The 21665-nt window shown below is 38.9% G+C and overlaps 1 protein-coding gene across 1 annotated transcript in view; it reads right to left on the reverse strand.

The window, feature by feature from the left end:
* The window catches only part of LOC108924238 (titin-like), a 162790-nt gene that overhangs the window by 51715 nt on the left and 89410 nt on the right, over positions 1–21665 (reverse strand). Inside the window, exons 140-182 of the mRNA XM_029247484.1 lie at positions 21196–21567; positions 20746–21048; positions 20338–20637; positions 19956–20252; positions 19572–19856; positions 19187–19480; positions 18805–19104; positions 18237–18545; positions 17966–18156; positions 17212–17641; positions 16810–17118; positions 15837–16018; positions 15630–15759; positions 15206–15505; positions 14786–15103; positions 14388–14684; positions 13967–14266; positions 13533–13847; positions 13299–13447; positions 13065–13215; positions 12694–12975; positions 12309–12611; positions 11846–12148; positions 11470–11751; positions 11070–11369; positions 10624–10926; positions 10219–10527; positions 9588–9869; positions 9199–9498; positions 8806–9099; positions 5727–8699; positions 4931–5251; positions 4220–4504; positions 3772–4071; positions 3337–3687; positions 2954–3229; positions 2557–2856; positions 2166–2468; positions 1766–2065; positions 1365–1652; positions 955–1257; positions 554–856; positions 159–464 (exon numbers count right to left, since the gene is read on the reverse strand). Of these exons, the coding sequence (XP_029103317.1) occupies positions 159–464; positions 554–856; positions 955–1257; positions 1365–1652; positions 1766–2065; positions 2166–2468; positions 2557–2856; positions 2954–3229; positions 3337–3687; positions 3772–4071; positions 4220–4504; positions 4931–5251; positions 5727–8699; positions 8806–9099; positions 9199–9498; positions 9588–9869; positions 10219–10527; positions 10624–10926; positions 11070–11369; positions 11470–11751; positions 11846–12148; positions 12309–12611; positions 12694–12975; positions 13065–13215; positions 13299–13447; positions 13533–13847; positions 13967–14266; positions 14388–14684; positions 14786–15103; positions 15206–15505; positions 15630–15759; positions 15837–16018; positions 16810–17118; positions 17212–17641; positions 17966–18156; positions 18237–18545; positions 18805–19104; positions 19187–19480; positions 19572–19856; positions 19956–20252; positions 20338–20637; positions 20746–21048; positions 21196–21567 (15099 nt within the window). The remainder of the gene's footprint in view (positions 1–158; positions 465–553; positions 857–954; positions 1258–1364; positions 1653–1765; positions 2066–2165; positions 2469–2556; positions 2857–2953; positions 3230–3336; positions 3688–3771; positions 4072–4219; positions 4505–4930; positions 5252–5726; positions 8700–8805; positions 9100–9198; positions 9499–9587; positions 9870–10218; positions 10528–10623; positions 10927–11069; positions 11370–11469; positions 11752–11845; positions 12149–12308; positions 12612–12693; positions 12976–13064; positions 13216–13298; positions 13448–13532; positions 13848–13966; positions 14267–14387; positions 14685–14785; positions 15104–15205; positions 15506–15629; positions 15760–15836; positions 16019–16809; positions 17119–17211; positions 17642–17965; positions 18157–18236; positions 18546–18804; positions 19105–19186; positions 19481–19571; positions 19857–19955; positions 20253–20337; positions 20638–20745; positions 21049–21195; positions 21568–21665) is intronic.

A 21665-nucleotide genomic window follows, 5' to 3' on the forward strand; every position in this document is an offset into this window, starting at 1 on the left:
GTAAATGTCTGTATAATTAAACAAAAAAAACTACAGAAATTTTTGTTTGAAATGAAAAGTAACAAAGTTGTATTATAAAACACTGACAAATACAGATCTGTATCAGACATACGTAATTAAAATGGTAAAACAGAAAAAAATTAAATCTGAATAAATACCTAAAATGTCCTTCACAGTGTATTTTCCTGGAACTTCACTTGGTTGACTAAACCCAACCTTGTTAGTAGCAGTGACACGAAACTGGTATTCCATATTATCCTGCAGGCCTGTTACAAGGTATTTAGTCTCTCGAAGATTCTTTGGTACATTGCACCGTATCCATTCTGCAGAATCTGCTCTCTTACTCTCAACCAGGTAGCCCAAGATTTCACATCCACCATCATTAACTGGTTTTTCCCAGGTCAAATTAACTGTGCTACGTGTTATGTCAACAATCTTTGGAGAAACTGGTGGTCCAGGGGGATCTGTGGAGTACCACATGTAAGAATATTATTCCATGGCGTCTATGTATATGTGAAATGTTGCAAAGAATAAAATATTGTTTAATACTTACATAAAGGATCATGTGCAATGACAGCACTGGATGGATCACTTGGTTTGCCAAGGCCAGCTTTATTGAGAGCAGTAACTCTAAATTCATATTCACCTCCATCTGTGAGATCACTAGCTTCAATAGTTCTCTCAATCACAGGTTTTCTGTTGAGTTTAGCCCAGTTTACTTCTTTCGTTTCCCGCTTTTCTACCATGTAACCAAGAATGGTAGATCCACCATCATTAGCAGGTTCTTTCCAACTCACTGTCATATGATCCTTTGTGATATTAGTAATAATAGGAGGCTCACAAGACCCAGGCACATCTATAAAGAGAAGCAATCAAAAGTTAGAGACTGCGGTATTCTAATAAGGTGTTTATCGACATTTGTATGAAATAAGCAAAAAATAATAACATAATTACCAAATGAATTCCTAGCAACAGCTGGCTCCGTCAGGATAGGCTCACCCACACCATACTTATTCTCTGCACGGATGCGGAACTGGTACTCGTGACCCTGGATCAGTTTTTCTACAGAGTAATTAGTGAGCTGGCCACTGATCTTGGATGTGACCTGGGCCCAGTTAGCTCTGCTTGTTTCACGCTTATCAACAATGTAGTTTGTGATTGCAGAGCCCCCATCCAAAATAGGTGGCTCCCAAATCAGGTTTATTCTCTCTGCAAATATGTCCCCAAACTTGACAGAAACTGGGGGACCAGGTACATCTGAGGAACAAGAATGAAAATTGAACTATAATGTATATCATTCAATTCCAGTGATATACAGTATATGGTTTTTAGATATACCTATATTTTCTATACATTTTTCTTACCCATAACTGTGAGTTTAATGTTGCCTGATTTTGAACCACTTGCATTTTCTGCAAGAATAGTATACTCTCCACTGTCGTTTTTTGTCACAGATAGCAGCTCAAGAAAGAAAAGATGTCTCCTCTGTGACATTTTCAAGCGTTCAGAAGGTTTCAATAATTCCCCATTCCTTTTCCATGTTACTTTTGGTACTGGCTTTCCAAACACTTCAGCCTCAAGACATGCATTTGCTCCAGCTTTAACTGGTAGAAGCCTCTTCATCTGAAGTCCTATTTCTACCCTTGGTGGTACTAAAACAAAATCCAAACACATGAGAATTAAATATAACAAAAGATATCCCAAGATAGACATCACATGGTTTATTCCAAAAGTTTTTCATTTGCTTTTCAATTATATTTTTTACCATTTTCAGCAAAGATCAGCACTGGGTCAGAGACATCCGATGGTTTGCTGAGGTTAACTGCAGTTTTAGCAAGTATTCTAAACTGGTATTGAACACCTTCTTGTAGTCTTGTTACAGTGAATTCCTCTACGGGTACATTTTGGCTGCTTGTGTTATAGCGTATCCACTGATCTTCAGGAAGCTTTAGCATTTCAATATAATATCCAATGATCTTACTCCCACCATCATGCTTTGGTCTGTCCCAGACCAGGGTAACTGAATTCTTAGTCACATCAATGACTTCAGGTTTGCCAGGTTGATCTATTGTAGAACAAGAGCAGTTTGCATTTCATTTACTGCACTCTGGAATTTATTACAGATACTGTATGTGACACAAAGATAATGAAGGAATAATACCTACCAACTGGTGTTCTTGCTGCTGTAAATTCAGTCATTTTGCTTGGTTTACCCTGTCCAGCACGATTAAGAGCTGATACCCTGAAGGCATACTCCAGGCCTTCAATAAGTCCTGCGCATGGGAATTCAGTAGTACGGACAACTGTGTCATTGGCCTTTATCCAGAGAAGGCTGTTCTTCTCTTTACGTTCAATGTAGTAACCAGTAATAGTACTGCCACCATCTATTGCTGGTTTCTCCCAGGCAACAAACATGCAATCTTTGCTGACTTTGTTAATATGACAATTCAAGGGTTCACTTGGTACATCTGAAAACAGACATATATTAAATTGTAGGTTTGAGAAGTTTTGATCTACTTCAACATATCTAGATCTTTATATTTTAAAAGTTCTCACCAAAAGGGAATTTGGCTATCATTTTCTCAGAGACAATAGGCTCTGAAATGCCAAAGCAGTTCTCTGCTCGAACACGGAAGATATACTCCTTTCCAGGGACAAGCTTCCCCAATCTGCAACTGGTCTTTGTACATGAAGACACAGCAGTGATCCAGTCACCTCTGCTCACATCACATTTTTCTACAACATAATTAGTGATACTGCTTCCACCATCCTCTAGTGGTGCAAGCCAAGACAATGAGCAGGCATCAGCATCCACCTCACTAATTTCAAAAGGTGGTTGTGGTGGACCAGGGGTATCTGTAAGAAACAAACAGAACTGAATATAATAGAACTGGGCACCTAGGAAACTGGATGTATCATTAAACTTCTAAACAACTTTAAATGTGAGATTTACCTTTGATTATGACTTTCAGTATCTCTTCAGCTTGTCCAGTGATGTTCTCAGCAGAAAGACTGTACAGACCACTGTCCATTCTTGAAACATCTTTGATTATGAGCACACAACTGTTTGGTGATTTGTGTACAGCAAGTCGACTAGATGGGACAACATCTTCATCTTCTCGCTTCCATTTACAGACTGGAGCAGGTTTTCCAGTAACAAGAGCTTCCACCCTCAGCTTTTCTCCTGCTTTTGCAGTAGCAACATCTGCCATTACAATTCTTGGTGCCACTTGAAAACATAACATAAACAAGGAGTTTAAGATGTTTTGTCAATTAATAGGCATTTCATGTATAATCAGTGTTATAAAAAACAAAGCAGACAGGCGTACAACTTACACATCTGCTCCTTTATTTCAAACACTCCACTTGTTTCTGTGGGCAGACTGGAACCCATCACATTTCTTGCTGCCACTCTGAATTTGTATTTCATGCCTTCCTTCAGTCCAGCAATAGTAATGCTTAAATCTTTGACGACAGAATATGGTGTCCATTGCTCCTTGAGTTTATTCTGCTCAAGGAGCACTGCTTGGTCTTCTTCAGGTTCCTTAGGTGGAGTCACTAACAAGTAATCAACTACATACCCATCAATCTTAGCTCCTCCATCCCACAGAGGTTTCACCCATCCTAGAGTTACACTATTTTTTGTAATTTCCATCACATCCATTTTCACAGGTGGATCAGGTTTACCTTCAAAGTGAAAACCATGGAAATTAGATCAAATCCATTAATTATGTTACATATACATACTTTAACCAACACCTGTGCACTTACTAATGGGATCAGATGTCAGATATGAACTTGGTGAAATCCTTGGGACACCAGCTCCATACTCATTAACTGCTGTCACCCTGAAGCAGTATTCAGTGCCTGGTGTAAGATTGTTAATTTTGAGGGTTGTTTCCTTCACGCCATTGTTGACTGTTGCCCATGTCTTTCGATTTACTTCACGCTTTTCAACTATATAGTGTGAAATTTCTCTGCCACCATCATTCTCAGGTGGAGACCAAGAAAGGTTGCAGGATGTCATCTTAATATCAGTGGCATCCAAGCCAACAACAGGCCCCGGGGTGTCTAAAACATATAGTGCAGTTTTTTCTTCCAATATCACATTTTATGAACTGTAGTCACAAGCATATAAAAGCATTATACTGAATACATTCAGCTGCCAAAAGACATTTCAATTACTGACAAAAATTTTTGTAGTCATCTTCTAACTTACCCAGTACTTGAACATCAACAAACACAGCTTTCTCTCCAGCAGAGTTGCTTAGAGTCAGGGAGTATTTGCCAGAATCATCACGTGTGGTTTCAGGGATAACAAGAAATGCCATAGTATCAATGAAATCCACATGACCCTTTCTTACAACATTATCGATTCCCATTCTTCTCCATGTCATTTTTGGTGCTGGTCTTCCTTTTACAGTGGCCCAAAGTCTAATGGGACAGCCAGCTCTAACTGCAATACCCTTTCTCAAGGTAGCATCCAAATCAATTTCCGGTGCCTCTGTTTAAAAAAAAAAAAAATGTGTGTGTGTGTGTAAATATATATATATATAGAAAGAGAGAGAGAACTGAAAAATGTTTCTGATAATTGTAAAAAGTTAGTGTGAAGTGTTAGTGTAGAAAAGTCAATTTTCAAACTGTTATTTTACATAAGGCAAACGCATGCTTCCATGCATTTATAACTGACTGAGAAGGAAAAGTATTCAACTTTGGTTGAAAATTTTTTATGCTCTGCTTAGTTTGCTTATTTTACAAGACATGCTGTTTCATCAGAAACCTATGAAATATACAAAATTACTGACATTGTGCAACACTCTCCCTTTGCATCTACCACAGGAGTATTACTTCTAGTATAACACAACTCTATAAAACACGATATTTATATTAATAGATACACAAATATAATTCAATGTAATTCATTCCTTACCAGTTATCTCTCTAGGTGATACAGCACCTTTGAGATCTGCTGGTTGACTCATGCCAACCTGGTTTTGAGCAGACACTCGGAATTCATATTCCAGCTTTTCATCCAGACTTGTGACAGTGAATTCCGTTATAGTTAGCTGAGCAGCGACATTACATCTTTTCCAGCCTTCATCAGGCTTTTTACTTGCATCCTTTATTCGAAATTCAACCACATATCCGATGATTGGCGCACCACCATCATAAGCAGGCCTCAACCAACCAACTGTGATGGAGGTCCTGGTGCTGTCGGTCACCTTCAAATCACCAGGAGGACCGGGAGGACCTGAAAAGGGTAAAGATATTACTATGGAACTAATTAAGGTACTCAAGGACATTTTTTAACAGGTTTTTTTCTCACAAATTTGCAAGGCTATTAAATCAATCATCATTTGTCAGTATCAACTAATAGAGGAGACATTGATTTCTTATATCTGAAGTGGAAAGACCAAATGCAGTTTATCATAGTTGATTCTCTTGATAAAAGTGCTCTACCCTTTAATACTTTCAATTACTTAAAGAAACAAACTGTGATACAAGGACTAAAAAAAGGAAGTAAAACAAAATGAAGTAAAAAATGAACTAGTGTTTAATATTTTAAATATATTTTCTAAACAAAACAGGACATTATCATTGTACAGTATACAGAAAGAATTTTTGGAAATAATACATGTTTAAAAATTGAAATGTTATTTTTAAGCAAAGACTAAGTTTAAATGCATATGTTTTTACAAAAACATTTGAAACAAGACTACACATACCAATTGGATCCTTTGCAGTAACTGATATTGAAGGTTTACTTGGGTCTCCCATTCCAACTTCATTTTCAGCCTTAACACGAAACTGATATTCATGGTTGGGGATCAAGTTGGTAACATTCATGTGTGCCTGTTGGACTGGGCTCTTAGTGACTGGAACCCAGCGAACAGCATGTTGTTCCTTCCTTTCCAGAATGTAACCTTTGATCGGTTTCCCACCATCATACTGTGGAGGACACCATGACACTGTCATTTCCTCCTTTCCGATTTTGGTGACCTCTGGTTGACCTGGTGGACCAGGTCTGTTGAACTCTGTTCTGGCAATGATGGGCTTACTCTCCACTGGTGGACCTGTTCCCAGCTTGTTCTCTGCTCGTACCCTAAAGATGTATTCATTTCCCTCTAAAAGGTGTATCACATTAGCAAAATTGGTTATAACAGCTGCAGAGTGGATGGACCAAACCATTCTCTTTGTTTCACATTTTTCTAGGATGTAGTTCTGAATTTCACAGCCTCCATCATCCTCTGGATGAACCCATGTCAATTTACATCTGTCCATTGAAATACCAGATACTGCAAGGTCCCTGACAGGACCAGGTTTGTCAAGTACATTAACGATAACATTAGCAGAACAGCTTCCTGCAGAGTTTGTAGCAGTGATTACATATGTTCCACTGTCCCCACGTTTTGATGATGTCATTACAAATTTTGAAAAATTTGAGCCGTTTTCAATATGAACTCTAGGGCTTTTGTTGATGTCACCTGTATCACCATCCTTAAACCATTTAACCTCAGGATGGGGTTTTCCTTTCAGACCAGCTTCAATTTTAATACTGTCGCCAGCTTTTACCACAAGGATACCGTCTACATTTACATTAAGGACTGGTTGGAGTACTTCTTCTTTGACAACTGTTTCAGCTGTTGTTACCCAGTTACTTTCTCCAGCTTCATTTTTAGTCTGTACTCTGAATTGATATATCTGGTTCTCAATGCATCTGTCAACCATAAAGAATGTTTCCTTTATTGCACCTTTGTGTAGTCGTTCCCATTCTTCAGCTTCTTTTAGTTTCCTTTCCACATGATAGGCAAGGTTGCGACTACCCCCATCATAATCTGGTTTTTTCCATTTAAGGAAAACGAAAGTCTTGCCAATATCAGTAATATGGAAGTTCTCTGGCTCACCAGGCTTTTCAACTGGATCAACAGCCAGAACTGCCATTCTGGTCTCAGCTGCTGATCCAACTCCACATTTGTTTTCTGCACTAACACGGAACAAATATTCACAGTTTTCAACAAGTTGTGCTTTAAAAAGGCGTTTAGTGCAGTCAGAGGAAATTGTTGTCCATCCCCTTTGGTTTGGTTGACGACACTCAATAATATAATTTGTAATTTCTGTGCCTCCATTGTCTTCTGGATTCTCCCATGACACCATGCAAGAGTCTTTAGTAACGTAACTTGTTTTTAGATTTTGACACTGACCTGGTCTGTCAAGAACATTGACTATAATAGTGGCTTGTGCTTGGCCACTAATGTTTCTTGCTTGAATGGTATATTTTCCATGATCTGCTCTAGCTGCTTTTTGAATGATCATATCAGCAATGGGAAAGATGTTTTTCATCTCAGTACGCTTATCTCTCTCTAATACCTTTGCATCCTTAGTCCAGATAATTTCTGGTTCAGGCCGTCCTTTAACTCGAGCAATTAGGTTGATATTCTGCCCTGCTCTGACTGTCACAAGATCACGACAAGCAACATCAACAGTTATTTCTGGAGGAACAAGAATGTCTTTGGCAAGAACAGTTTCAGAAAGTTCTTTTGGCTCTCCTTCTCCAATCTTGTTAGCAGCTCTAACACGGAACCTGTATTCCAGTCCTTCAGTTAATCCTGGCACTCTGTATATGCACTGCTTGATAAGGTCATCCTTATTAATCCTGTCCCAATGTACACTGCCTAACTTCTGGCATTCAACAATATATCCTAAGACAGGACTACCTCCATCTCTTGTAGGCTTTGTCCAGACTAAATCCACAAATGATTTACTCCAGTCCTTAAGTCTGAAATTGTTTGGGGGTCCTGGACATGTGACAGGACGGGTAAGCTTAACTGGATCTGAGACTGGAGATGGTTCACTAATGCCAGCAGTGTTTTCAGCAAAAATCCTAAATTCATAAGTATTACCTTCAAAAAGTCCTGAAGCTCTGTATCTGATATCCAAGACAGGTATTTTGTTCACACGAATCCATTTGCCTGTCATTTCTCTGCGTTCAACTATGTAACCAGTTATTGGACTGCCACCATCACAAAGTGGAACTTCCCACTTTACAGTCACAGCATTTTCTGTTATGTCATGAGGAACTGGTTGGCCTGGAGCACTAGGTGGATCAAATATAAGTTTTGCAATGGTAGGTGGACTTTCAAGGGCTGGACCAATACCAACTTTGTTCTCTGCACGGATGCGTACAATATATTCACGGCCCTTCTCTAAATGAGAAATTTTAGCTTTTGTACCAGTTCCTCTAGAGCTCACTATAGCCCAGGGCTCCCAAGGTTTCTTAGTATCCTTCTTTTCGACAATATAATTTATTAAAGGGGTTCCACCATCATCCTTGGGAGGACGCCAGTTGATGATCATGTGCTCAGAAGTAACTTCAAGGATGTTGACAGGGCCTGTAGGTGAAGCTGGAACATCAAGAACTGTAACATGTAATGCAACTGTTTTGCTTCCAGCGGGGTTGGACACTGTGAGAAGATATTCTCCTGTGTCACTTCTTTTGCAGTTATTAATGTTTAGAACAGTTGAATAATTGAAAGTTTCAATGTTAATATTGTCTTCACTTTTTATTTCATTGCCACCAGTGAGCCATCTTGGACTGGGGACTGGAATGCCTCTCATAATTGCAGGAAGCTTGATTGTGCTTCCAGCTTTGACAATAATACCTTCAATTAGCTTCACATCAACCTCAATAGCTGGTGGTACTGAAAGGGGGGGGGGGGGGGGGGGGGAGGAGGAAAAACAAGTAACTAAGAAGTAAAACATAAAAAAAAAAAAACAGAAACAGATTTAAAATGAATTGTATCTTACCAAGCTTTTCTTCACAAACAATTGGCACAGTGATATCAGGACGACTCAGGCCAACAGCATTCTCTGCTTTCACACGGAATCTGTACATTTTTCCCTCTTGAAGTCCAGTTACATGGCTTTCGGTTTTTCTGACAGTTTTAAATGGAATCCAATCTTTGGCACCCTCTTCTTGGTATTCCACTAGAAAACCAGTAATATCACTACCACCTGTGCGATCTGGCCAATCCCACTGAAGCCAGACTTCAGTTTTATCTATATCCACATGATGCAAATTTTTTGGTGGACCAGGTGGATCTAAAAATGTTTTTGGAAAGAAACAATTGATGAAAACAATGACAGTTTCACATTTACTTTTGCTGTAAAAACCACAAATTTTGATAAACAGTTACTCACAGATAGGATCAACAGCCTTTATTGGTTTAGTAGTTGAAATATATTCACTTTTGCCAAACTGGTTTTCTGCAGCAACCCGAAACATATATTGAGTGCCTTCCATCAAGTACATAGCCAACAAACTAGGCTTCTTGGATGATGCACAGACAGGCACCCATTTTTCAGATGCTACATCTTTCTTCTCTATCACATAATTGGAAATAACAGCACCTCCATCATCCTCTGGTTCTTTCCAGGTTAGATAGGCTGATTCACTTGTGACTTCAGTAATCATCAGGTTCCGAGGTGGACTAGGTTTACCTAAAATTAAAACAGTAAAGTGCATTGTAACTGTGTCATCCAAAAGTAAAACATTTCACACATGTTAAACTAATAATTACAAAACTTACCTAAAACTAATACTGTACATGTAGCTGTTTTTGACCCAGCTGGATTTTCCACAGTAATTGCATAATCTCCACAGTCTGAACGGAGACAATTCTGAATTATTAGTTTACTTTCATCACCAGAAACTTCTATATTAGCCCTGGGAGGAACCTCAGCATTATTCTTTGCCCATGTAACTTTGGGGAACGGTATGCCCCTAATGCCTGCACTCAGGATGATAGTGGTTCCTTCCATGGCAAGATGCTCACGAGCCATGTTAGCATGAAGTAGAAGCTCTGGAGGCTCTGTTGAAAAATAAATTGCAAAAAATAGTATGCAAAACTTGGCAAGTCCATTGGAAAAAAATGCATGAGTAATACACACACACATTTTCAGAACCGCTTGTCCCATACAGGGTCGTGGGGAACCAGAGCCTACCCAGTAACACAGGGCATAAGGCCGGAGGGGGAGGGGACACACCCAGGACGGGACACCAGTCCATCGCAAGGCACCCCAAGTGGGACTTGAACCCCAGACCCACCGGAGAGCAGGACTGTGGTCCAACCCACTGCACCACTGAGCCACTGCACCCCTCTGCATGAGTAATAATATAATTTAAAAATGTTAAATATTATTTAAACATATATACATTACCAAGTCTGTCTTGGACTTTCACAGGGTCTTTGACATAGGCAGGTTCAGATTTGCCAGCTGTATTTACTGCCATTATTCTGAACTTGTACATTTCACCATCTGAAAGGTTTATTACTTTGAAATTGGTTTCTTGGCATGATTCAGGAGTTTCATTAGCCTTAGCCCACTCTTCCTCACCAATCTTCTGGTACTCAACAAGATAGCCAAGGATCCTGCCTTTGCCATCACGGCGAGGTGGTTGCCAGATTAGATTTACAGATTCCTTAGTTTTGTCCACAACTTCTGGGAGAACAGGTGGGCTTGGAGGCACTGTTAATAAAACAGTGGTTTTTCAAACCTCTTTAGTTCAAAGAATTTAAACTCCCATAATAGATTTCAAATTTATGAAGAAAACAGTATACCAACCAATTGGCTCTTTAGCAAGAATAGGCTTTGATGGTGGACTTGGATCACCAACTCCTATCTCATTCTCTGCCATGACCCGAAACTCATATTCACATCCTTCAAGTAGTTCTTCAACTCTGAATTGAGTGTCCGGGTAGATGATTTTCCTTGTGACACGTGACCATCTCTTACTCGTGGTCTCCTTTTTCTCCAAAAGATAGTTAGTAATTGGTTTGCCACCATCCCGAGGACGGTTCCAGATAACAAGAGCTGTGTCTTTATGTACCTCTTTAATAACAGGTTGCTCAGGTGCCTCAGGAACTCCTATAAAACAACATAATACTAGAAGCTGCAAATAACAGATATACAACAGCTGCAAATAACAGCTATTATACAAATAACAGAAATAGTCTGAAAAGAGGCAATTAAAGAAAAGTAATGCAATATATGAAATCAGTTTTTCATACTGAATAGGTCTTTTGCTGTCACTGGTTCCGATTCCAGTGGGTCACTGATCCCATACATGTTCTCAGCACAGATTCTCATGATATATTCTTTTCCCTCAATCAGTTTGGGAACTTTACATGTTGTCTTAGTGGAAGCAGATGTCACAGTCATCCAAAGATCCCTGCTTGTGTCTTGTTTCTCAATAATGTAATTTGAAATTTCAGATCCGCCATCATCAAGAGGAGTCTTCCAGGAAATCACTATATGATCTCTGTGGACCTCTTCAAATACAACTGGGCCCTGTGGTGGGAGTGGACGATCTAAAAATAAAATTAACAAAAATCAGATTAAACTCTCCTATATAAATAAACTTTTATTTTTCAGTTTTACCATTAGAAAATCCATCAAAATAAGACATACCAACAACAGTTACATTACAGATTCCTTTCCGTGAACCGGTACAGTTCTCCACAATCACACAGTATCTGCCACTGTGTTCACGCTTAGCCTTGATAATGCCCAAGAACATTGTGGTTGGAGTGCTTTTGATCTTGATTTGGTCATCTGCTTTCAGCTCCTTATCATCCTTGGTCCATATAATGGATGGTGCTGGTTTTCCAGTGTAGCGACCCTGGAGAGCAAAGGACTCTCCCACGCGTACAATGACCTTGTCACGAAACTCAAGCTCAATTGTTGGCGGTTCTGAAAATTAAACAGTTAATTATACCATAGAGCAACTTAGTGTACCAATAATAAAGCAGCTGATTTATGAGATTTTCTCAAGAATTGTTCTTACCAAGCTCATCTTTACAAGTGATTGGTTTTGTGCTAAATGAGGGTTTGCCTTGACCAATTTCATTTACTGCACTGACACGAAATTCATAAATATCACCCTCCTTGACACCAGCATAGGTGTATTTCCTTTCCATCAGCTTCTCCTTTGTGAGTCGGATGAACTTGTCTTTGCCAATGGGACGGGCCTCTAAGATATACCTAATAATTTCAGATCCTCCATTAAACTTAGGTGGTTTCCATTTTAAACTAATATACTCTTTTGAGACTGCTGTGACTTCAAGATCTTCAGGGCGTTCTGGGACAGCTAGTTTAGAAGAATGAGAAGGTATATGAGTGTGTGGGTGTGAGAGAGAGAGAGAGAGAGAAAGAAAGGTCAAATGTCCAATAAAACTGAAAAAAGCTTTAAATTGTTAAAGATGAAAACTAAATGATGAAATAATAAACATCATATAATAAGGACTTACTAATATGATCTTTAATTACAATTTCTTTAGTTGTTTCAACAAATGGACCTATTCCAATCACATTTTCAGCAGCTATTCTGAAGAAATAAGCTTTTCCATTGATGAGACCACGAGCAACAGCACTGTGCCTGGTGACGCTGCAAGACACAGGAGTCCAAGCTTTGTGATCAACTTCCCGTTTTTCAATGATGAAATTAGTTACAGCTGAGCCACCATCATCGTCTGGGTTGAACCAGTTTATCTTGCATGAGTCACTAGTAAGATTCTCTGTTGTGATTGGTGTTCCAACTGGGCCAGGAACATCTAAGGCATAAAATATAATGATTTAAAAATACTGACAATGTTACTTCCTATATTTTCTAAAACAGTTATAAAATATATTTACCTAGTACATCAACGACAATGGTTTTCTTTTTTTCTCCTCCTTCATTCTTAGCAGTCAAAGTGTAAATTCCTTGATGTTTTCGTGTGCATTTCTTGATTACTAAGGCAGAGCTAATGGCAGTGGTCTCGATAATAGCTTCTTCTGGTAAGACATCATTGTCTCTGTTCCACGTGATCTTTGGTACAGGCTTTCCTGACACATAGGCCAGGATACGAATCACACCACCAGCATGAACAACCAACCTCTCCTTCACAGAAGCATCCAGGTTAACCTCAGGGAGAACTGAGAAATTAAACAATAAAAAAATATTCTCCAAGATAGGAAACCTTGAAAGAATGGATCAGTTTGATTTCTCTTTCCTTATGACTTACTTGTTCTGTCCATTACTTTGATGACATCAGAGACATATCCAGGTTCACCAATACCTGCAACATTTACAGCTCTAACTCTGAACTGATAAAGTCCAAGTTCTTTTAGCCCAGCAACTACAAGTTTGGTTCCTCTCACTTCCTTATCTTTAGCCTAAAATATAAAATTTAAACCATGAAATTAACACCTTGCAAACAAGAAGAATGACAAAACTCAGTAATTATTTTATTACTCACTCTTTTCCATTCTTCATGACCTTCTTCTTTGTACTCAACAAAGTATCCAGTAATTTTTGATCCACCATCCTTTAGTGGAGGAAGCCACTCTACATCAACTGTTGACTTTGTCCAGTCAGTTACTTTAGGAATAGGAGGTCCTGGAGGAGCTACATATGAAGGTATACATTGACAACTTTAAAATAAATTCAAAAAATTACTTATGAAAAACTGACTACTGTAAACTACTTATACCTGTAGGGTCTCTGGCAAAGACTGGATCGGAAGGCAAACTTGGCGGGCCGCATCCTGCTGCATTGACAGCAGTTACACGGAACTGGTATTGAGATCCTTCAATGAGACCAGTTACATTATGTGAAATTCCAAAGGGTAAGACTTTGATAGGATCTCGTGTTACTCTGTTCCAGCGTTTTGATGTGGTCTCTTTTCGCTCTAGCCAATAGCCAGTGACTGGAGTTCCACCATCATGTTCTGGCTCTTCCCAGTTGACTGTCATAGAGTCATGAGTCACACTAGATATAGTTGGTTTTTCACACTGGCCAGGGACATCTTTTCAACAGCAAAAAGAAATGCATTGAGTAACTCACTACAAAAACAAAGCAATCCAAGTAAAATCTTCAATAATTTGATAGAATTAAAAGACAACACACAACTGGTTATAAACTCACTGAAATGATCCCTGGCTTGTTCTGGTTCACTGTCAAGTGGATCACCAATACCATATTTGTTTTGAGCCATGATACGGAAAACATAGTGATGACCTTCCATCAGATTTTCCACTGTGTATATCCTCTCTTTGGCATTACTGGTGACGGGTACCCACATCTTTCTGTTAGCCACACGCTTTTGTAGTACATAGTTTGTAATCTTTGAACCACCATCATCCTTAGGAGGAAGCCAAGACAGTGTAATCTTCCCAGCAGAAATTTCTTCAAATTTTATGGGTGCAGAAGGTGGCCCTGGGCATCCTAAATTTAATTTATATATTTGACAAATAGCGCATTACAATTCAATCTTTAGCTTTGTTGGGTATGAATTGAATGGTTTCTTATCAGCTAAGCATTAAGCACTGTCAATTGAAATACTTACCCAAGACATTAAGCCTCATTTCTTTTGAAGCCGTTCCCAGGCCGTTGCTAGCTGTAATTGTGTATAGACCAGTATCTGTTCTTTTCCCCTGCCGAATAAGCAGTGTACAGCTATTGTCTGTCACAAGTTTGTTAATATGCTCATCATATTGCACCTCGGTCTTTTCATTGCTTTTGTGGGGTTGGGCCTTTTGCCAGGTAATGGTAGGGAAGGGACATCCCTTTATTTTAGCAAGAATATTGATGTCAGTCCCTTGCTCAACTTCCATAAATTCGTTGAGTTCAACAGCAGGTGCACCTTAAAAAAATAAAATTAATGATATGTGTGAGACTTTATGTCAAATCATTATCAAAATAATTTTTTTGAATACTTGGATAATGTTCTTACTATTGACATACATGTCTGTTCTTTGGCTGTCACCGGTCCAACAGTGGAAGATGGTCTGCTCGCCCCAGCGTTGTTGACGGCTTTCACACGGAATTCGTATTCTTTATCTTCAGTGAGATCCTCGATCATAAAAGTGGTGTTTTCAATGTCACGCTTGTTACACTGCCTCCAGTATTCCTTTTGTGACCCACTAGGTTCCCAACAAAGACATTCCACAATGTAATGTGTCACAGGAGCTCCACCATCATTCTTAGGTGGTTTCCATGTAAGGGTCACAGTGTTCTTCATCACAGCATTAATCTTGACCCTTCTGGGAGGATCGGGAGGATCTGAAGATGAAAAGAAATTGTAATTTTAACATTACTCCATCTTTAACTAGCATCAGCACTGATTATGTGAGTATCTTTTTGAACATAAAGTTTATAACTTACAAACGGGATCTCTGGCTTTTGTCCTTTGAACAGTCTCAGTGCATGGTCCCAAACCCAAGCTATTTTCTGCTCGAACACGAAACAAGTATTCCTGCCCCTCAATTAGGTCAGGAACAACAAATGTTTGACTAACACAAGCTGAATTCACTTTTGTCCAGGCCTTTCCTTCAACAGTTTTCTTTTCAACAAAGTAACTCTTTACTCTTTCACCACCATCAGTATCAGGAGGCTTCCATGTAAGTCTGCATGAGCCTCTTGTGATATCAGACACTTTTAGTTCTCTTGGAGGTCCTGGCAAATCTGATAACAAAGCACACAAGTTGTTAAAGAGATTAATGCATATTCTTCTTCTTCTTCTTCTTCTTCTAATTATTCTTATTATTATTATTATTATTATTATTATAGATTTTTTTTCCTTACTTACCAAAAACATTGACCAGTACTTTAAGAAGCTTCTGTCCAGCTTCATTTTCAGCTGAGATTATATATTTGCCAGTGTGGTATAATTTGCATTCAGGAATAATGATGGTTGATGTCGTATCAGTAGATATAATCTAGAGAAACATATGCATCTCATTAAAAAGTTATAAAGAAAGTGACTTTGCAAGATTCTGATAGGACAGATCATTACCTGTGAATCAAGTGGAAGAATATGAAGGCCATCTTTCTTTTCGGTCTTTGCCTTTCCATCATACTCCCAAGAAACTTTTGGAGTAGGATGTCCAGTGATAGTTGCAGGGATTTTTATTGATGAACCAGCTTTGCATGACAAGAACTCATGAGCACTGACATTCAGTGTAACTTTTGGCTCCTCTGTAAATGAAGGAAGAATGCCATTTTTAAAGATAATTCTTTTAACACCTCCTCAAAACAAGAGACTTACAGTAACTCATGAAGAATGAATACAGGCACAAATCTCCTGCACTATGCACGCAGAGAGCAATTGTGCAATAGGATACAGGAAAATTTGTGCTCTGTGTTCTCATCCGTGCCTCTTCAGCACAGATGATCATTTGGCTTGGAATCTAGCTGGTGACAACTAGTAGCAAAGTCATTAGAGAGCTACTGCCTTTGGATCCTAAGGCTGCAAGCTTGATCCCCGCCTCTGACTGTAGTACCCTTGAGCAAAGTACTTACCTTAAAATTGCTCCAGTAAAATTATCCAGCTGTATAAATGGGTAGATACCTTAACATTGTAAGTTGCTTTGGAGAAAAGCGTCAGCTAAATGAATAAATGTAATCTGAGTATCCGAGATCTGAAATTGCACTGGGATCTATCTGTTATTGTCTCTCAGAGGTTCTCCTATCACTGCCATGCTGATGATACATAGCTCTTCATTTCTTGTTCCCCAGGCATCAGTGACACATCCACTCATATGGGATCTTGCCTCTCTGACATCTGCTTGGATGACTAACTACTGTCTACAACTTAGAGCTACACCTAGAATACCAAGATCTTTATCCCTCAGAACCATTCACCAGGCATGGCTGTTCTGTTGCTCCACCATTTGGAAAGTTCTATGGAATTGTACATATTGTGGAAATAAACAAATCTAACATACATACATACATACATACATACAAAAAATAAATTTGAGATTTACCTTTAATCTCCTTAACAAGGATTTCTGAAGTTGCAGGGCTTGGTTCAGACTTGCCAGCATCATTGACTGCAATTATTCTGAACTTGTATTTCTTCATTTCTTCAAGATTTGACACCGTAAATTGAGAGGTAGGATGAGGTTTCTCTAGCTCATTCACTGGTTTCCATTCTATGGAGTCCTCGTCTTGAATCTCAACAATGTAGCCTTTTATTGGGCTACCACCATCTTTTTCTGGTGGCTTCCATGAAAGAGTAATACTGTTCCTGGTTTTGTCTGTGATTTCAGGGCTTGACGGCATACCAGGAGGATCTGCAATGAAATAGCCATATATTACATAAATTCAGCCTACTTTTATTATTTCATGCATGAGAAAGTCTATGACAGGCCATAAAATTGACATACTTTGAGGATCAGCAGCAAACGCACTCTCAGTTGGTTCACTTGGGGGTCCGACACCAGCAGCATTACAAGCCATAACACGAAATTGGTATTCACACCCTTTATTGAGGTGGAGAACATTGAATTCTAGGCCTTTTACTGCTGGTTTTGTAATAGGAGCCCTGTTCACTCTATTCCAGTACACAGCTCCTTTTTCTCTCTTCTCAATCCAGTAGCCTGTAATTGGAGAACCACCATTGTCTAGAGGTGGTTCCCAAGTTACCAGCATGGATGACTGGGAATGTCCAATGACCTTTGGCCTTTGCGGCGGCCCAGGCAGGCCGTATGGATCCTTGAGAATTACTTTCTCCGACTCACATCCGTCACTGATTCCATACTTATTTTCAGCTTTGATCCTGAACTGGTAAATGCCATTGGTCTCATGTTTGGAGACCTTGAGAAAAAGACATGTCATATATAAAATATCCATAATGATTTTGTGTCATTGTCAAGGCTGGAGGAGGACTAACCCACATACAGTCCTTAGTAGTACTACAATGAAATTGTATAAATTACACTATAAACCAATCAAGTTGGTTAGCATTCGTGTGCAAGTGTATGTCTGTGTACCAACTAGAGAGTATAAACCGACAGGGCCATCGCTCAGACCAGCTGGCCTCACAACTTTCATTCTGCTTACTGAAAATGTAACAAGCCCACTGGGAAAAGACGCAACTGTCCCAGTGGCCACTCCAGCATTGGTCACCATTATACTTACCCTATATCTCTTCTCAAGGACACAACTTGTAATCTCCTCCCAATCAGACTTCTTCTTGCTGCCATCCCTCTTTTCAATAATATAGTTTGTTATTTCACTTCCCCCATTGTCTTCTGGGTCATCCCAGGTGAGATAACAAGACCCAGCTTTAATATCAGCAACCACAATATTTCTGGGAGCTGATGGACGGTCTGTACAGGTTAAATGAAGAACATTAATTCAATTCCACCAAGTCGCATACAATAGTTAAAATAAAATGCAAAACACTTACCAAATATTTCCACCCTTATGTTCACATCTGCAGATCCAAGAAAGTTTGAAGCAGTCAATTTATAAAGGCCTTTATCATGCCTTTGAGTTTCAGGGATACTAAGTGTGGTCTTGGCTGTTTTGTTGCTAACCTCTTTTGTATCAATTAAAAGTATTTCAGTGGGTTTGTCAATACCAGTTCCATCCTTAGACCATTCAATCTTTGGCATTGGGAGCCCTGTAACTTCTGCAGGGATTTCAACAGCTTCCCCTTTCTTTGCCCTGATTACATCACCCTTGAAGTGCTTAAGCAACATCACAGATGGCTTAACTGAAATAAAAGAAAATTAAATATTAATATACTTTGTATATTAACAGCAGAAGCACTTTTTGAAGTCTATGTATATAGTCATCAAATCTATTTATCAGCCTCATTCTTCAATCAATAAAATCATTTGTACAGAAACATGACCATGACCATGTTTAACATAAATACAGCATTTAAAGCTTTTCTTTCTGTAGAAAAAAAAAACAGATGCTGACAAAGTCCCATCCTTTCTCAAACAAAAAGTTTTCAGAATATGAATTACCTTCATCATCTTGAATGATAGAACTTAAAATTTCTGTTGGCTCTCCCTCTCCGACTTCATTTACTGCCTTAACACGGAAGTCATACATATGATGCTCTGAGAGATTTTCAACCATTAAAGATAGTGTCTTGCATATCTGCCGATTGGCAACCTCAAATTCAGTTTCACCTTGTCTCCTCTTCTCTACATAATATCCCCAAATAGGACTACCACCATCACTCTGCGGTGGTTTCCAGGACAGCCTTATTGATGACTTAGACCGTTCAGTGTAGTGGAATTGTTGAGGTGCACTTGGGGGACCTTGGATTAAGAGAACAGACTTCATTATTGGAATTTATTTATTTATTTATTTTTAAATAGTTACATGGCTTAAACTGATTACCTTTGGGATCCACAGCAAGGATAGGACCCAAATCTACTGGCTGACCACATCCATACTTGTTCTTTGCCACAACTCGGAACATGTACTGCCTTCCTTCAAGAAATCCCCTAATTTCGCATTTACAAGAAGTTGTTTCCATTGGCTGTCTCCAAATGTGCATATTTGCATCCTTCCTTTCAACAATATAGCCAGTAATATCACTTCCACCATTATCGATAGGATCGCACCAGCTCAGTGTCATCATCTTTTTTGTCACTGCAGTTGTTTTCAAATCAACCACAGGCCCAGGAACATCTTATAGAAATTAGAACAAAAGTAGTCTAAATAAGTCATGTAATTCAACATTAAAAATAATTAAAGAACTAAATAGTTTCCCTCTGCTTACCCATGACATCAACTTTGGTAAATGCAGTCTTAGTTCCACTACTATTTGAGCCAGTAACCTGGTACTTTCCATGGTCTGTCCTCAAAGCATGCTTTATACTGAGAGTACTATTCTTTCCCACAGTTTCAATAACTGCATGTTCTTGGTCAACATGACCACCATCCTTCATCCAGTTTACTTGTGGTTGAGGTCTACCAGTTATATGGGCAGGTAGCTTCAGTTTTTCTCCAGCTCTAACTGTGACACCCTTCTTTACAGATATGTCAAACTCAACAAGAGGAGGATCTATTAAAAAAAAAATAAAGGAAAAATAAATAGATCATGAATGAAATTGCATTTCAATTTTTTGTAATTTGTATTTAAAAAACTTTTCATTATCAGTACCTTGAGGTTCCTTCACTGTCACCAGCTGGGTCATGCCAGGTGCTCCTTCACCTGCATCATTAACAGCGATTACACGGACAATATAATCAGCTCCCTCGGTAACTCCGCACAGTGTGAAGTTGTGATCCTTGCATAATCTTTCAGTACAACGAGACCAGACTTTTTCGCCAGCTAGAATTTTCTCAACGTGATACCCCAGGATGTCTCCACCTCCAGTGTAAAGAGGAGCATCCCAAGTGATTTCAATTGAAGACTGAGTAGTATCCACAATCCTTGGTACAGGTGGACCAGGTGGCACTAAGAAAGTGTAGACGGACAGTCAATCAATCAATCAATTAATGATTTATTTTAATTTTGTTTTAAATTCATCTTTCCAACTTACGAATTGGATCTTGTGCAATCTTGGGTTCAGATGGAACACTGAAATTTCCTGGACCAGCTAAGTTTTCAGCACATACTCGGAACACATAAGTTAAACCTTCCACCAGCCCACTGACCCTCATTTCCAGTGAGTTGAGCAGGTTGCGATTTATTCTAGTCCAGTATTTGCTGTTAATTTCACGCTTCTCAATCCAATAACCCAAGATTGGGCTGCCATTGTCTTTTGGCTCATTCCAGCTGATAAGCATAGTTTTGGCTGTGACATCTCCAATTCTTGGCATGTTGGGAGCATCTGGTGGATCTTAGTTTTATAAACAAAATAAATGTTATTATATGGAAAAAAAAATGCATTTTATGAAAAATGAATGAAGGCATTATAAATTGTTTATATACTTCACAAATGTCATACCAAACGGATTCTTTGCTACAAGCGGTGCTGAGTAACATGCAGGTCCAGGACCAAGGTTGTTCTCAGCTGTAACACGAAAAATGTACTCCTTTGTCTCAATCAATTTAGTCACATGGAATCTGCAGCTTCTGAGAGTTGAGTTTATAGTGATCCAACTACTTTCATCCTTAGTTTTGTCTTTTTTCTCCAAGATATAGTTAAGGATTTCACTGCCACCATTGTCCATAGGTGGGTCCCACATGCAGATGACTGACGTGTTTCTGATTTCCTCAAATACAAAGTTAATTGGAGGTCCAGGTACATCTACACATTGCAAAGAAAGTAATATAAGTAAATGGCACTTATATGTACACATTTAATTTTTAAAATTTAAAAAAAGTTTTATTAAATTCATTCATGTGCAGTAAATAAATCTGATTAAAGTATGTAAAACATTTAAATTACACTAACCGAGCACATTCACGTCACATATTGCAGTTGCAGTGCCATGAGCATTCTTAGCCTTGACTGTGAAAATTCCGTGGTCGCTTCTAATGGAATCACGCACCATCAAGGTGGCTTCACCTTTCTTGCTGAAGTCAAAAGAAAGTCTTTCAGGAAGGGATAGTTGGTATGGTTCCTCAAGCTGGGAATGAATACCTTTAGCTTTCCTCCTCACAGCTGATTTCTGCTGTCGCTTTCTGATGTTTTCAGGCTGAATGGCCTCATCATTTCTAAGCCATGTCACAGCTGGGTACGGAGATCCAGATATGATGGCATCTAATTGTATTTCTTCACCTTTCCTGATATTCAAGCTTCCTCTAAGGGAAACCTTTGGAGGATCTGAAGACAAATACAGAAACGTGTCAAATTTTATGTTAGGCATAAGCAATTTAATTTAGGTTTCTTTTTTCATTGAAATTACTGTGGCTTAAATAATA

Source organism: Scleropages formosus, chromosome 21 (assembly GCF_900964775.1).
Source record: "Scleropages formosus chromosome 21, fSclFor1.1, whole genome shotgun sequence".
Taxonomy (NCBI): domain Eukaryota; kingdom Metazoa; phylum Chordata; class Actinopteri; order Osteoglossiformes; family Osteoglossidae; genus Scleropages; species Scleropages formosus.